Raw genomic sequence first — 17,336 nt, 5'->3', positions numbered from 1 at the left:
GTGTCTCCAAAGCCATCTTCACGAACGCCTGGAAGTTATTGCTTCTCTCCCTTCGGCTGTCCTGCGAGGGGATGAAACACAGACAGATACCTTCACTGGGGACACAGCAATCACAGCACCTTATTTCCACACTGTGTGCCTGGCATAGGGAATTTACTGCAGTGTCCCAAACCACTGAAAGTTGGAAATAGTCTGAGCACAGAGTTAGAATAACATGCTGTCAAAAAGAAAAATAATTTCATTTGTAAATGCTTACCTCCTTGCTTCTTGTTATCATCTCCTTTCTGATCACCTTTCTTCGGCTGCTCTTTAGGACTCTGAGGTTGCTGTGAAATTAAAGCAAATATAAATTAAGTGAAAAATTTACAGTTGAGAAAAGAAAATGACAATTTTAGACTTGTAATGATTTTCCTACCTTGGTAGTTGACTTCTTGTCCGACTTATTACCTGAAAATATTCAGATGAGTGTCAAACATTTGGAAGCAAGGTCACTTTTTACAGGTTTCTTTTTGCAAAAGAGTTATCAGTTTTTAAAGTATTGAACTGAACGTGCAGTCTTTCTGGTATCCATATAAATTAAAGAAAAACATTTTGTAGAATTTCATTTTTGTTTAACATTGCTTACCTTTCGTTCCTGGCATTTTGGCTGTGCTCCAGAGTCTGTGCTGTTTTTTGAGAATGCAGTGCTTAATGTGGTGTTCAACTCGGTCATTTATGGCCCATGCTTCTGAATGGCTCTGTCACTGGGGCCCCTTCGAGAAAGAGCACCATGAACAAGCAAAGAGCCCCGTCAGCTGAGCAGCACGCTCCACAGCCCTGCAGGTCTTTGCTGAGCGAGGCGAAATCTCAGAGCTGACCTTGTCATACTGCCATTGTGAACTCACTGGAACTGTGTGTGTTTACCTATTGTCCATGACAAGAAAGCATTTTCATCATGTTACAGGCGAAGTGATAGTGGATTTTAGCCTTTTAATTTTTTATTTTTTTTATGCCAACTGGGTCATGAATAACATTTTCCACACTGACCAGCCACAGAAGATAAGAAGATAGCATTTTGTCCTAAATTAGAAGATTTTGTTGTTACATGTGAACACATTAAATAAGCCCTCAGTACTGTCAGCACTAAAAGAAGAAGATAATAGCAGTGTTTTTAAGTAATGCTCAAATGCGCATACTTTGCATTTCTCATTGTGTGGCTGATACATGTAAAGTATTGCTGATATTAATCAACTGATTATTTTGCTCCTCAAGGACCGAAATGACCACTTAAGACAGCACAGCATGCAAATATATAGCGTGCCATTGATATGAGTTAGTGCTTGTGTATAGGAGGGTGGGAGGATAAACGTTAACAGAATAAATGTATAATGTAAAATGTAATTTTTTTATCCCTTACACACCATGATGCTGTAAAACAAGTTTGTGCTCGTTATGTGTTGAATACTCGGATCCAATCACACTGTTACACTGGATCAAACGATGGATGTAAACGCCGTGAATCATAATCTGGATTCATGTGGCTCCACATCAGTCAGTGGGCTGGTCACTCCGCGTCACGTGACTTGACAGGAAAAAAAAAAGCAGCGATGGAGAAAAGCTAAGGAAGGTGAGCCGTTTTCACACATATTTCTCGATGTTTCCTCACTGTAATGCCACAATGAACGCCTTATGCTCTGTGTAAAATTGATACTTGATAGACTGTTTATGTACATCGACGAATGAACTTAGAATAGGTTTTTATGCGGGGACATCGCATATGATGTTGTGGCTAACCTGCTAACTGCTAGCTAGCGGTTAGCTTCGCGACGTTAACTGTAAAGAGGAAGGCTCGCTTGCTTATGGAGTTGTTTGCTAACCTTTTGCAAAAAAAAGCTTAGAGCATTCATTCTGTAGCTTCGTTTGATTTTATTTGATAATTATCTCCTGGTGACACAATCACATAACTCAGTTACTCAGCTCAGTAACATCTCTGTGGTGCCAACAGATTCTGCATCATCACTTGATTCAACGTTGTTATGGAAAGGGTGGGGTGATATTTCAGTAAAATGAATGTCATATTCATGTTAGTCAAGCTGTGTTCTCATACTGTGCACAAATATAAAGTTTATTAGTTAAAGTAGCTAAAAATATAGGGTGTGTGATGTGTATTTTGACAGGGATCTGCCCTGGCAGTGGCTTCGTCTTTACCCAGAGTGCTTGTGGAATGGCAGCAGTTTGGCAGCAGGTTTTGGCAGTGGACGCAAGGTAAGACTGAGTCAGGCTGCAGCCTTTAATAGTTCAAACTGATGAAGAAGCTGTTCAGACGTGTAATTGCTTATGGATCACTTGTGAGTTATTGTGTGTGCTGTGTCACTTCTTTCCCCTCCCCAGGTACAATGCTTACCGCACGCCTACGTTCCCACAGTTCCGAACTCAGTACATCCGCCGACGCAGCCAGCTGCTCAGAGAGAACGCCAAGTGTGGCTTTGAGCCAGGGCTGCGCAGGCAGTACCTGAGGCTGCGCAGTCAGCTGCTGGCCCTGCGCTACGGGCCCCTGTCTGAGCAGAGCAGCTTCAGGGCCAGCAGTGTGCGCAGCTCCCGCACCACACTGGACCGCATGGAGGTCAGACCCAAAGAAATAGAAAGGACAGGGAAAGTAGAAGAGAGAGGCTAGGAGGGGGGTGTCTGTACTAATTTGGAAAGTGAGATATACAAATATCTGACAGTTGGATTAGAAATATAGAATACAACATATGAGAGCCATCTGGATGGCTAGACTTCAGTTTTCATCAATCAGCAGCATTGTCTAACAACACTTTGGTTGTCCATGAATATTAAGCTGAGCAGCTTGGTTGAAATGGCTGGCACTGCCTGTGTATATGGGCAGTGTCGTTAACTTAAAATTGCATGGTAGTTTTCAAAATATTCTCAATATTTATTAATCGTTTTATGATTATTTTTGGTCACAAATTCTACACTTTACTTGCACTCACTCCTCTGAGGTTCTGTGTCCCCCTGCGGCTCCCCCCTCTCTCTTCTCTCGTGCAGGACTTTGAGGAGGACCCCCGCGCCCAAGGGGCTCGTGGTCACCGCCGGTCCGTCAGCAGAGGCTCCTACCAGCTACAGGCCCAGATGAACAGAGCCGTCTATGATGAGAGGTACCAGGGAGACCGCCTCACAGAGATCCTCAACTTGCATCCAGCATTTTGTCTCCTCATTTTGAGCAATTGAATTGTTTTTGATTTATTTTTCCTTTGAGCTATTGCATTTTGTTAGATTTACTGGCTGTTCTCATTTGTTTGCACTGAGTAATGATCAGATCTCCCATATTGAGGTGTCAGCTAGCTGTAGATAAGGGTTGTGAGGTGTGTTGTATTGATTGTATGCTTACATTGTGGTTTTTATTTCTGGCCGCAGGCCTCCGGGCAGTTTGGTGCCCACCTCAGTGGCAGAGGCCAGTCGTGCCATGGCAGGAGACACAACTTTGAGTGAAAATTATGCTTTTGCTGGCATGCACCATATATTTGACCAACACGTAGACTCTGCTGGTAAGTAAACTGAATTTATAATAATCAACCGGTAAACATAAAGCATCAACATTTATTTTGCTCTTATCCTACTCCACTTGTTCTTTTAGTTCCACGGCTGCAGTTTGCCAATGATGACAAGCACCTCCTCGCTTGCTGCTCACTGGATGGCACCCTGTCCATCATGACGCTGTCCCCGCCTCCTGCCAGTGTGAAGGTGACACTAAAAGGTCACGGAGGTCCCGTCACTGACTTTGCTTGGTCTCTGAGCAACGACATCATCGTTTCAACGTCACTGGATGGGACTCTGCGTATCTGGAATACAGAGGACGGTCGTTGCATCCGAGAGGTCAGAGACCCAGAATCCAGCGAGTTGCTCTGCTGCACTTTCCAGCCCATGAATAACAATCTTACTGTGGTGAGTCCCATTTGAGATGTGTCATCATTTTCATATTCTCTGGTACTAATTCCCTAGTATCACAAAAAACAATTAGAGTGATCTATACACTCAGTGTAGTGTAAAAAATGGAAAATTAGAGAAAATGTTTTTCTGTGTGTGTACAGATCCCTGTCTATTTTTTGTTTTTAATTTCATAAACTCAGGTCTGTGTTTATCTTACATACCTGTTAATAAATGAGGAGGCGTTGTTTTTGTGTCATACTTGTAGTCACTTTTTAAGAACATTTTAATTATTTCCTTCTCGCATTCTGTTTTAGAAGGTGTGCCACTGTATTACTTGATATTATGTTTCAGCAACAAATCTGCTAATACTTTTTTTGCCTCCAAATCATCATCTCACTTCTACTGGTCAAGTCAAACACAAATGACAGCAGCTGTGTTTCTGACACCAGTGGCAGTATTTTGTTTATTAGTTAATTACATTTCATAAGGGACCAATTGTATCAGATTTAGCTACCAGCTAGTTTTCATTCGGCATCCCTGGTCAGATAAATTAATAACAATAACAATATTTTTAAAATTGATACTGCAGTAAATCAGGTAATTAAGCCTTTCCTATGAGAAATAAAAATATCGCTTGTCACAATTGCAGTTTCTTTAACTTTAATAATAATCCCACCTACAGTTATTATCATAGACGATGAAGAAAAGCAGGAAATTCCCACATTTGAGAGGCTGGATACAAATAATGTTTGGCATTTTGTTGAAAAAATGTTTACACAGTTAAACAGTTGATTAGTAATAGGACGTATCCTAATGTCTTGTGTTGTAAACACAATGATGGCTGAAGCTCCTGGCAAGCGACCATCACCATCACCTGTTCGCAGCAAGAAACCATGTTCAACAGCAGAGAAAACTTACAAATAGCCCCTTTAGGCGACTAATTGTTTCTGCCCTAAATATTCTAATGGTCTGCTTATGAATCCTGAAATAAGTTGCACTGCTGCATTCATTGCTGTGATAATCCTCATTAGACTGTTAACAATGAACAGAAATTTGAGACATTCAGTATGTCTCATATTATTTTGACCTTCATAGGCCTTTATTTTCTTTTTTGCCTTACAAAGAAGACTTGAACCAGTGTGAATAGCTTTTGGTATGTGTCCGTGTTCAGTTTGTGTCAAATGGGAAAATTACTACGTTATTTTAAGTGTGAGTACCTTGTAAAGTAAGGCATTGGTTGAAGCTAAAAAAAACATAATACCTTTCTTGTCATGTACATTTACTGCAACATCTTCACTTTTTTTGATATGTTAAAGAACAGTCCAATAAAATACGGCATTCAGAAAATGTAGAATAAAGAAAAGAAAGAAAAGTACAATTTTGCTTTGCTCTGGACCAGATATAATCAGAGACCTCAAAAGACAGGTGGTGACTTTTCCAGCTTTTATGTCCTCCTTATGGTTTATTGCATGCGGCCTCATTAGTTAATTGTCACGCATTTTGTTTTATTCAAAACATTGTTTCATTCTTGTGTGTAAAGTAAATTGACAAAATTTTGCGCACAGAAGCAAAACCTCCCCTTAGTATCTTTTCATCCCATTCTTAATAACTTCATGCATATTTACTCTGTGCAGACACTGATTAAAATTTTAGAATTAAATATCTGTTTTTGTAACCAAACAAAAGTGGTAAGTGTCATGGATAATTTTGATTTAACTCTGCTTTTTCAGCAGCAAATTGTTTAATTGAAGAGCAGAATGTAAAGTGAAAGCAGAGTTGTGAACAGCAGTGTCCATTTACGCTTCATTAAGTGAAACATGAGGGAGATGGATATTTGTTTTTAACTGACAACCAGTGTGAACAATAAGGAATTTGAGAGGAACACATTTGTCTCTTTAGCACAGACTTCAAAATCTGGTTTGTACAGATTAAACTGGTCTGTCAGTGGTCTCATCTGCCTGAGGACAGCAAGATAGTCCATGATTTCAGATGGATCACACAGTGTCTATGTTGTTATATCGGCATATAAACAATAACACATAATATTGTGTATATTTCCAACATATGGTACATTATTGCTTTATATGCTGTGTCCAGAGCAGAGTATTAAAGCTCAAAGAAATACATTACAGTACATTTTACAAAGATAAACCTGCGCTGGTTTTCACTAATTACAACAGCACAAACACAACAACAAGTGCTTTTCTCAGTGCTGCCCTGTCCTCACTCCTGGTTTTGTGTTCCAGGTGGGAAACAGCAAGCACCACTTGCAGGTGGTGAACATCTCCACTGGGAAGAAGGTGAAGGGGGGCTCCAGTAAGCTGACAGGCCGCGTGCTGTCTCTTTCCTTTGATGCTCCGGGAAGGATCCTTTGGGCTGGCGATGACAGGGGGAGCATCTTCTCCTTCCTCTTTGACATGGCCACAGGTATTATAGCATTTCCACTTGGCAGACGGCAGAATGTGCACTGACCACATTATATATTATAATCAGTTTTTTGTGTCGCTGGTTGAGGCGGAAAAGTGGTTGATGTGTCTCTGCCGGTCTCTGCTGTTTCTGCCCCGCCCTCCCACAGGGAAGCTGACTAAAGCCAAGCGTCTGGTGGTGAATGAAGGCAGCTCCATCTGCAGCATATCTGCTCGGTCCTGGATTAGCAGAGAGGCCAGAGACCCATCCCTGCTGGTCAACGCCTGTGTCAATAAGCTGCTGCTGTACAGGTCAGTCTGTAAGGGCAAGTCACAGTTTATTATTAGGCAGTTTTGCCTCCACTGTGCTGAAACAGAATTTAAATTACATTTTTATTGGTGCAACATGTATGTGAAGATATATTTACATTGCTTACATAGAATTTTATCAGTTATGCCACCTTTTCATTGGCAGGGTGGTGGACAATGAGGGCACACTACAGCTGAAGAGAAGCTTCCCTATCCAGCATGGTTCTCAGCTTGTTCACAGCATCTTCTGCCCCCTCATGTCTTTCAGACAGGGGGCCTGTGTGGGTAAGACGTCTCTCAGTGTTCCTGCTGTGATATTTGAATAGAAAATTAGACCACAGTTCATTACTTGCTGCAGGCTACCCAATGTGGAAAAAAAGGAAATGCAAAAAATAGCATACTGCTGCTTTTGGGAAAAAGAAAAAGGAAAAAAAACAACTGCAACTGTGTGCCTACCTTGTTTGTAGCTTGTATGTGTTGTGGAATATTTGACACTGCTCAACCTCAGAGCATCACCTTACTTAACATTTCTCACCTTTTATTAATTCCTAAGAATAAACAACTCATTTTATTCACGTTTTAAATTATCAGGTTTGTCTCTCCCAATTAACAGGTTTCTCACTCATAAAAATACTGTCGAGAATCTTCAGTTAAGAATGTGTTGTAATACAGTTGTTAGAAAAGCCACTGATATTTTGCAATATGTTAAGTTACATTATTTACAAAAGGACATGAACTGACAGTGAAGACACTTGTGAAGCACTTGTGATGAAAACCTGCAGCATTTCTGGATTCTTCTGTTCCTCATGTTCCTAAATGTAAAGGGTGTATTGTACATACAAGTGATTTCACAATTGTCACAAGAATGATTGTGTCTCTTGAGCTTGTTTAGAGGTGGTGTGAACTACTGAAATGAATTGTTTTACTGAGACTTACATCATTTATTTATGAAGTCATGCTTGTAATTCCTCTTACCCTCTTGTCCCTCTGATTTTCCATCTGATACAGTGACTGGCAGCGAGGATGCTTGTGTCTATTTCTTTGACGTCGAGCGCAATACCAAGGCGATCGTGAACAAGCTGCAGGGTCACGGGGGACCAGTGCTGGACGTCAGCTTCAACTGTGACGAGAGTTTACTGGCATCTGCCGATTCCACCGGCATGGTCATCATCTGGAGGCGGGAGCAGAAGTGAACTGATCCACCGATCGAAGCGCTTCCATCTACTGCATTACAAAAGGCCTGCCGCTCCTCAACCGTCCAATAACAAGTCTGTAGATTTTCACTGGAATGTAACAGGCTGCATTAAATGTTTAATGTAATGATACTCAAGTGCAATCAGATAGAACACCATGCTGTGTAGGTGGTAGGGATGTCTTAGAGATTCAAGGGGTGGGTTGGTGGGTTGTGTGTATGTGTGTGAGTGTGTGTCACTACTCCTACAGCTGCAGCTGAGAAATTGCTTTTCAACAAAGAAAGAAAAAGCACTACTCCCATGCATGTGTCATGGCTTACCTCCGACTCGTGCGGAAGTGACTGAATTCATGTGAAGAGGATACAACGTAATCTTCCTGAGAAACCAACACTTTGTATCACACTGGCAGTCCCTCTGGCATAGCTCTAGTTCACTATTTATGTAACTGTTATTCAAGCAGTGTAATCAAGTGTAGTAAAACCGCCTTATTTGCTTTCAGTTCCGCAATTGCCTGTTTGCATTTGAGACCATGTGCATGACATTGAAGTCAGAATCAGTCATAGGCATATCAGATTGATCATAACAAGAAAAACACGTGTGTTTTTAAGTATATGTTTGTACTTATCTGTATGTGTGTGTGTTCTCAGTTCATGCTGGTGCAGACTTATAATTTATTTAACGCACATACAGAATAAACTACTGTAACTGTCAGTTGTCTTTGTTTCCTTTTTCGCAAAAATATATTGGAAACAATAGAATTTAAAAATGGAAATACTAATGTCAGAGGAGCTTAATGTAGTAGGGTGGTCAAACCTACAGTGTAGGAGAGTATTAGTCATTGTGTGGGATCTACACAGGATTCCCCCTACGTCAATGACTAAAAAGTGTGGAAAAAATGTAGTATTGCATTCAGTGCTGGGCATTGTCCATAGTATTGTGTCATGAGTTAAGGTACTTTCTGGGATTTTGGTTGTTTTAACATCATGAAAGAGCTTATTTGTTGTCTTTTCATGGTCTCAAAGGCTTAAAGGTTCAATAGTATTTGACCTTTTTGGTGTGCTCACTGAGAAAAATAGTGAATTCCTCTGTCGTGCATAACAATTGCATTAATAATTACTGTGTTTTTTGCCACCCTGGCAGTGTGGCTACATGGATGCAATGACAGTCAGATTTCAACAACTATAGGATTAATTGCCAAGATATATTGCTCAAACGCGTACAGACCTTCATGGTCCCCAGAGGATGAACCATACAGACTGACTTTTCAATCAGTGCAACATTTTTTTGTTTTGAGTAAAATATCTCTGCAGATGAATTGACAATTCAAGGTCCTAGAAAATGTTAGCATGATAATAAACCTAACTAAGATGGTGAACACGGAAAACATTATACCTTTATAACATTATATTAGCATTGTCAGTGTGAGCATGTTAGCATGCTGATATTAGCATTTAGCTCAAGAAATACCTTATTTTGCAGAAATGTATGGGGACCCCTCAGATTTTTCTTGGGACCCTTTAGAGAAAGCTCCTACACACAGACATTTCTATTTTCTAGGTGTGGACTAGTTATAAAAATGACACATCAGTGTTGCATTGTTGGACTAATATATCATTGCAAGAGTCTCACATTGTCATCTCCCACACTGTGTGACATCAGGGGAAATTAAGAAAAACATAATCAACTGAAAATTGTGGAAACAGTCTGAATCAGTTTTAAGTCACAGAGAAGAACAGAGTGAGCAGGAATCTGTTCAAAAAGTTTTGAACATAGTTCTGGATTTATCCACAAATTCAGCACCTTAAGACCTGTCTGCTTTCCTCTCAAGGTTGGTGAGGGTATTGTGACGTTTAAATGTGGCTGTGTGGGAGTGAGAGCACAATGAATGGTTGCTGCCTAGGAAGGTCAGGACAGGGCTTTGTTTGAAACAGGCAGGATGGGTGCTGATAAAAAAATATATATACAGAAACCAATCCAGGAGAGCAACACTAAACTTCTCCTGTGCGAAACTGAGCGCTCTGATAGGACAATGCAGAGAGGCCTCTGCACAGCTCTGCATCTTCTGAACATGCAGTGGGCGAGCATAAGTTTTCACAAATGAGTAAGACGGCCTTTGTTGTGGTGTATCTTGGAGAGAAGTGGGAAGGAAACTAAAAATAAGCACTTTAGATGAAGGTTCAGCATCAGTTCTGGGGAGACAGAGAGGCACAGTCAGATAGAACCTGTTAAACCTGGACTATTTAGAGGATGTTCACACAGTTGATGCTTCTCACTATGGAAACATCTTTTCCATCAGCCACAGTCAGCGCACAAATAAAGACAATGGAAATTATCTCTCATTCAAATTCAAAATATAAGCTAATTGTTTATCGAGAGCATACACAGTCATATGATGGCTGGGTTTCAATCAGGTCCTAATTAAGACTGAAATTATTTTTTTCTTCCCACCCTACCTATTTTATTTTATAATGTCTGGTGCATAATTATGTAGTATTGTTGGCTGCACAAGCTTTGCTGTACATGTGGAGTCTGTGTGATTTGTTTTACCTCTGGGGAGAAAGAGATTCAGCACAAGAAGTGTTTTATTTATGTGCTTTATGTTCTTTATCCTGCAGCAGAGTTAACCCTTAGCAACATTTAAAATGGTTTCCATTTTCAGCACCATAGATTTAAGATTAAATTATTGTTTTTAAACAGGGGAATCCTGATACTTGTAGAATTATGAATTTTAAAGAATAAACTTTGTTTTTCTGGTCTTTTGAGTGACTGGAAACCACCTTAAATCCTTTGAATTAATAAATAATACATTCTTCCTCTTACAAATGAAAATTTGAATTAACCAGAAATAAAATGTCTCCTTTCTCAACTCAAGACACTAATGGATTTTGTTCCTGAAGCTTTATTTGGTCTAGCATGAGCAGTAGCTTATGATGGCTAATGTTAGCTAATGTTAGCAAACTTTAGATGGATACTGCTGAATAACATTGTATGACATTGCTTAGTCATGTTCTTGACTTCTTCTTTATTTGTGTTACTGTGACACTTAAGTTTAGCATTTAGCATCATCCTGTACTTTAAATTCACAGTCAGCTAAAGATGCATGTCTTGCTTTTAAGTATTTTAAACCACTAGCTTAGAAAACTTACTTGTTGAATCCAACTACATTTGTGTTCCCTCACAGTTGTTCAGTTCAAGGCTTGTATAACGGTTCTAAATCTCTTCACTCTTTTTTGTATTTGTACACCTGTCCCCACAGATTTGATGGCTTGGCACTGGACAAAGAAATGACAAATCCTTTTGACTCTACAACAGTTGTTGGTCAGTGCTCAGTGGAGAGGAAAGCGTCAAGATGACTTTTTCATTTCATGCAGTGGAGTGTACAAATCTAGACCAATGCGTCACAAATTCACCTTTTTTGTATATGTTCAGGAACTAAAATGGATGTAATTTGTGCTATATGACCTGCAAAGTGGTCTATTTCCAGTTAAGTGTTCTCCACGGGGGGTCCGGCCATGTCAACATCCAGGCAGGTCAAAAATCAGAATGCATCAAAAGTAGAGTCTTTATTGATGAGTGGGCAAAAGAACCACCTCAGTTAAACTGTACAGTTACAGGATATCATCTTCGCGAAGGAATGCCAGACTTAAAAATTATGGACCTCAGTTCACTTTTCACTTTGTCTTTCCACATCAACATCTGTACAAGTTGTAATCCCCAGTCTTGAATCTATGAAATGCAGTGGAATGCATGCTAATACAGTATGCTGTGCAAGTGTCCACATTTAGAAAATTGACTGCACAAATATATCTATGCCTAACATACTGTAGGTCAGACATTTGCATTACATGAATCTTAATTTGGAGAGACAGCTTAATGTAGTCTAAGCCGGTTTTCCATACATCATACATCTCTGGGGTCGTACCCAGCCTGAATACGTTTTGATTTTAAAATGTACTGTGATCCAGACACTCAAATGGTGACATTTACGTTAAGGGGAAATATAAGAGGGCCTGGTAACATTCAAATTTCCTTCACATTAAGTGCCACTTCATTTCTTCTTCTTCTTTTTTTTCATATTCTCGTGAGAGCATAACAGTACTTTAAAGACATTCCCAAGATCATCATTTGCAAATAAATGTTCATTTGCTAATGATTTTTTTTAAAAAAAACATCATAATTTACATCATCATTCAAGTCATTAAATCCCATGGCCTGTTTGCAATGTACAAGTGTTGTTTTCTAATTATTCGGCCCCCTTTTTCATTATCCATCTGTATTTCCCATTTGCTTGAACCATTACCATTAAAAATAAGACTTCATTTTCAGTTATGGAAATCCATTTAAAGGAAAAATTTCCATATGATGACTGTTCAATTTTGCATGATTTTGAGACCACAAGATGAGGCTGCTTTCATATTGACTCAGTATTACTGGAACCTATTCTATCATCATCATTATGTCCCGCTCTCTTTCTTTCTCCCTCCCTCCTCTTCACCTCTCTTTCTACCTCTTCCTCTCACACACACATACACACAAATGCTATATAAAAACACACAAGCAGGAATATACATTCCTGTACAGTCTATACAATATCAAATCAAGTCATATTTCAAAATAGTGTCATCTGCTTAACATGTATTGTTTACAAATAAAGGAAAACAGGCAATTTTTTTATGATACAAAGAAACCTGACACGCCCTAAATCAAGTCCAAAAAATCAAGCATGTTAGGGGCTTCTTGGGTTCACAACAGCTATTTAAATGTATCCAAGGTTATTGGGTCCATTCAGTGTTCTGCAGTCTCCTTTGAATTACATGAAAAGGTGTCCAGGTTGGTCTATCAATCCATTCAGACCCTTTGAGTTCCTTGATGTGTTTCAGAGTTAGTAACGCTCTGATCAACACCTTCTATTCACAGTCCACGGCACATTTTCTTCAAGGATTTCAACCGTTTGCGTGTCTGTTTTTGTGCCTCGTGTGACACAGAGACTAATTCTCGGTTGAAAACTCTGGGGCGTGTCCCTCTGAAATAAGGCAACATCAATTTAAAATGGCATCTGTCACACTTAGTTGGAGTGGTGATTGTTGTGATCTTTCCTACGTATTAATCATACAGTACATCAGAAAATACAAACCATGAAAGTGTTACCAGGGCTTTTTCTTTTGTCCGGTTCAAACCTGTGCACCTGACACATTAATTTAAATATTAACATTCTTCATAAAATGGCACTGTGCCTGCATTTGTTGGCGAAATTTTGATTTTGTTGTGCAAAACAACAAAACAGACACTGACACTTAAACCAAGGTGCATTACATCACTTCTTTTTCTCCACATTTCCCTTTAAAACCTGAAACATTCTCTTCGTTGAGCTCACATCTTATCACATAATGCAGTAGGCCTCGTCCTGGGGCAGGTGTTGTTTAGTCCTCCAGTAGGTGGGCAGGTGAGCTCTCAGCACTTTCCTCAGGTCCTCGTTGAGCAGGAGACAGAAGATGGGGTTGACTCCAGCCTGGGCGAAGCTCATCCACACTGTGATGGAGAGGTACCTGTGAGGGATGGTGCAGGACTTGACGAACACCCTCCAGAAGCACGCCACGATGTAGGGAGCCCAGAGGACCAGGAAGAGCAGGGTGATGGTGTAGAACATCCTGCCCAGCCTCCTTTCTGACCTCACCTCTTCCATCCCGAGCAGCCGCCGGTGTTGATTGTGTAGATTTTGCCTGATGCCCAACAGAGTGGGTGGCATGGGACCACGACCGAAACCCTGCAATCCAGTTGGCTGCGGCTTGACCCGTGGCCCCAGGACCGTGGAAGGTCCAGTTCTGGCTGATGGCTGGCACCAGCTGGACGGGTTTCATCTTGCGGTGCCTGTACTCAAACAGCAGCAGCTTGGCATAGAAACCGTGGGTAGCCAGGACCACCACGGCCAGCATGAGCATGAAGCCCAGGGTGTCGTTGGTCTTCAGGTAGCGGTGTTCAAAAATGCACTGATCCTCATCACGGATAAACTTGTATGTCCCAACATCAAAGACAGGTGGGAATGCCATGGCAACAGCCAGAGTCCACACCATGCAAATGATGGCGGCGCAGGTCCAGATGGTCATGCGCTTGGCGTAGAATCGGTGGTGGGCGATGGCAAGGTAGCGGGTGACAGCCACGCAAAACAGCATGAAGGCAGCATGAAAACAAAACAGCACGGCCATAAAAGCCACAACTTTACAGCTCAAGGCACTGTAAGTCCAGGCCGAGCTGTTGTGGACGGAAACCAGCACGAAAGGGAAGCAGGCAGCTGAGCGAACTGCATCGGCCAGGCACAAGTCCAGGAGAAAGAAGTAGGGAGCCTTGTGAAGTGTCCTGTCTCGTAGGACCAGCAGGGAGACCAAGAGGTTGCCTACGAGGCTGACACAGATGATCAGACCCAAGAAGACCAGCTTAAAGTAGGCAGACATATCTGTGGCAGAGACTCCTCCACTGTTGCTGCTGCCGTCACTGCTGCTGCTGCTGCTGCTGCTGCCGCCTCTTGCCAGTCCGCTCTGTGAAGCCAGCACAGCCAGCAAACTGCCAGGGCCATCGATGGCAAAGCTCTGGTTAGCCATTCTATCACCTTCCACAGGAGCCTGCCTGGTTCGGCCCTTTATAAACACTACTGATCCTCCTACAGCCGTCGTCTCCTACGGCTCTCTCGTCTTTACAAGGAGAGGCCGTAAGGATCTTTTCTACATGACAGACTCATCTTTCCTCTTTGTCCACAAGCACGCCACCTGTGAACAGACACACATTTTGGAGAATGAAAAACAAGATGTCTGACGCGCACGTTTGCTCTAAAGCCGCCCTGCTAAAAGGAAACAAAACTTACATTTAACAGCATGGATATAGAAGTGCTGTGTTGGGCAACACAGTGGAAATCTCTGCCTTCCTGTTTCTCTGAGGCTGGGATCAGATCAGCAGCTCTACAGCATGCCAGCTCCTTGGCTCTCTCAGTAATTACCTTGCCCGTTGCTAAGATACAACAGCTCACATACTTTGTGCAAGTGTGGGTGTTTGAGTGAATGCATGGGGGTGTACAGGGGGATGGAGCAGACACAGTACAACCAACACTGGGTATGTCCAACAAACAGAGATGTTGTAAATGAGCAAAGAACATTTTATGCTTTCTCTCTGCCGCTCTGTGCATGTGTGTGTGCGTGTGTGACAGTCAGTTAAAGAGCAGAGAGGGTGTAATCTGTACCATTCACAGCACAGAACAAATATGAGAATATAATGGCAGAGCAGGCAGCCATTTGGTTTTTTTTTCTGTGTGTGAAGAGTGGATTTTTACTCAACAAGGAGGAGAAAATAATCACTGTGATTATCATAGTCAGGCCTCGGTGTTGAAGCAGGGAACCTGGAATCAACCTTGTTTAAAGATGACACGATTAAAATCATGAAAATTCGATTAAAACCCACAGTTGAGACGTAGCCTCCACCAAAAACTCATTTACAGGCGTAAGGTGGTGATAAAACATAGCTGTGCTTGTCTGGGTGGGCCTTGTCTATGTAGGCCATGAAACACAATATGATTTGCTGTAACTGTAGGCTTATTCTTCTCTCTCCCCCTCCATACAAAACACAGCCCTCTGCCACCTTGACAAATATCATTTCACCTGATTAGATGGCTGCCATGTCAGCTAGGCCTGAAACACAGACTGGAGTGAAATAAAAAACAGATGAACAGGTGTCAAAATCACCTCTGCTGTGTGTTTTTGTGTCTTGTGTGTGTGTGTGCGCGCGAGAGAGGGGGAGAGAGATGATGATAACCTACCTTTCATACCCTCATTTTTTTTTATTTTTTTTTGGGGGGGGGGGGTCTCTCTTCTTCTCTCACGGTAAAAACACAAAAATTATCCCAGTCGCTTTGTTTCACTGTTTGTCAAATCGAGAGAAAAACACATAATAAAAGCCTCATGTCTCTTGCTGTGCTCTCGGGCTCAAACAACACCTGTTATGCATAAATCCATCGCGAGGAAATCGAATTGAGCAACATATAATAAACATAAGACGGCAGAGGCTATATCTAATAATCAACAGCTGATCAAACGATCCAGGATGAGGACTCTGGCTGATAAGAGATATGTATAAAAAATATCCACTGCCACCCTTTTACTGTTTCATAGAGAGGGATGTGTTCATTTGGTCTGTGTCTGAATATCATCCGAGAAAACAGATTTTATGTTGCATCACGTCGAGGATGGGTTTCCAGAGGGCTATAGAAACAGACGCGATAAGAAAAATCACATATCTTGTTCTGTTCATATATCCAAATGATGTCAGATTTTCAATGCTTATAATAACCCACCCACAAACGTTAGAGAGGAAAAAAAGATCGCGCATCCCCTAAATGAATCGTCTTGGCATGTATATTGGCTAGTGGCACCAGAACAATTAGTCCACACAGACAACAGCCTCGATACGTCTCTTTTTCCCATCTTTCAGTCACAAAAAAAAGGCGATGTATTTACCCTGAACTGTTAATATGCAGTCTTTGTTTTGCTGTCCAGCGAAGGTGGACTACATCTTAATAGTCCACAATAAAAGCCTCCACCACGAGAGAACAAATACATTTTCTTTTTGGGCAAATCCAGCGATGTCACGAGGAAATCCACATTGCGAACGCTGTCGAAATCACGATTTAAAAACAAAACAAAAAAACAAAAAAACAAAAACAAAAACAACACGGCTGGATTAGGCGAATTATTCCTGAATAATCCCAATTATGGCTGCTTGCAAGGAGGCAGCTCGCACATTCGCGGAAAGCGTCGGTTTTATTCGGAGAGAGAGAGAGAGAGAGAGAGAGAGAGAGAGAGAGAGGCGGACCTGTGCAGCAGCATTGTGGGCCATAACTTGAAAGTGATGTTTTATTCTAACCGTCTCTCTGGCATCATGTATGACGCGTCTGTTTTCTCCAGCTGTCAACAAACTATGTGTTTCATTGGTCTCCTGCCCTTGGTGACAGACTGGGCTGGCTGGACCCAAAATGACACAGGCTGGCCTGACAGGGCCGCAGCAAGGGATTCTGGGTCCTGATTTAAAGGGAGAAGGAAATATACAAAAGTCGAATCTATAATTCATTTTCCATTTTCTGTTTATGCAGCATTTGTAACATTCATCCATGGATTCACCATCATTTGTAAATTGTATCACTGTGTTATATTATTTTTTTCCCCAATTTTATTCCTTAAAATGTATTTTAGTATACATTTATATATTATATATTTAGTATACCACATAAACATAATCTATACTTTGTATTTGGTGCAAATGTTAGCATGCTAACAAGCCTAACTATGATAGTGAACATGGTAAACATTACCTGCTAAATCAGTATGTTAGAACTGGTGGCTGTATTGTTTTACTGTGCATTTATACTAGGGTATATAAATATTTCACTATGAATACCACGTATTTTGAATGCTTTTCTTCAGGCCATATGGCTGTCCCTATACAATAAATTCTGTAAAGGTGCTATGAAAGGTTTTGCTAT

General features: G+C 41.2%; 2 protein-coding genes across 2 annotated transcripts; one reads left to right on the top strand and one right to left on the bottom strand.

The window, feature by feature from the left end:
• Positions 1–1,515: 1,515 nt before the first annotated feature.
• wdr13 (WD repeat domain 13) lies at positions 1,516–8,527 on the top strand. Its single transcript, XM_018674510.2, has 10 exons — positions 1,516–1,606; positions 2,157–2,244; positions 2,371–2,602; positions 3,028–3,137; positions 3,397–3,527; positions 3,617–3,924; positions 6,156–6,336; positions 6,485–6,626; positions 6,790–6,908; positions 7,632–8,527. The coding sequence occupies exons 2-10, from the start codon at positions 2,204–2,206 to the stop codon at positions 7,814–7,816; spliced, it is 1,449 nt and encodes a 482-aa protein (XP_018530026.1). The 5' UTR covers positions 1,516–1,606; positions 2,157–2,203; the 3' UTR covers positions 7,817–8,527.
• A 2,827-nt stretch (positions 8,528–11,354) lies between these two features.
• On the bottom strand, positions 11,355–16,702 carry LOC108882174 (probable G-protein coupled receptor 173). The gene is given in 3 exon segments (XM_051071364.1): positions 11,355–13,580; positions 13,582–14,577; positions 16,315–16,702. Coding segments are annotated over 2 exon segments (1,215 nt in total). The 5' UTR covers positions 14,413–14,577; positions 16,315–16,702; the 3' UTR covers positions 11,355–13,196.
• Positions 16,703–17,336: the final 634 nt, after the last annotated feature.

Source organism: Lates calcarifer, linkage group LG6 (assembly GCF_001640805.2).
Source record: "Lates calcarifer isolate ASB-BC8 linkage group LG6, TLL_Latcal_v3, whole genome shotgun sequence".
NCBI lineage: Eukaryota > Metazoa > Chordata > Actinopteri > Centropomidae > Lates > Lates calcarifer.
This window is presented reverse-complemented; position numbering and strand designations above follow the sequence as displayed.

Bases quoted from the DNA above. Each gene is read 5' to 3' on its own strand.
- wdr13 (XM_018674510.2), top strand. From the start codon at position 2,204: ATGGCAGCAGTTTGGCAGCAGGTTTTGGCAGTGGACGCAAG. The intron at 2,245-2,370 runs GTAAGACTGAGT...TCCCCTCCCCAG, and splicing joins GTTTTGGCAGTGGACGCAAG to GTACAATGCTTACCGCACGC. The intron at 3,925-6,155 runs GTGAGTCCCATT...TTTGTGTTCCAG, and splicing joins TGAATAACAATCTTACTGTG to GTGGGAAACAGCAAGCACCA.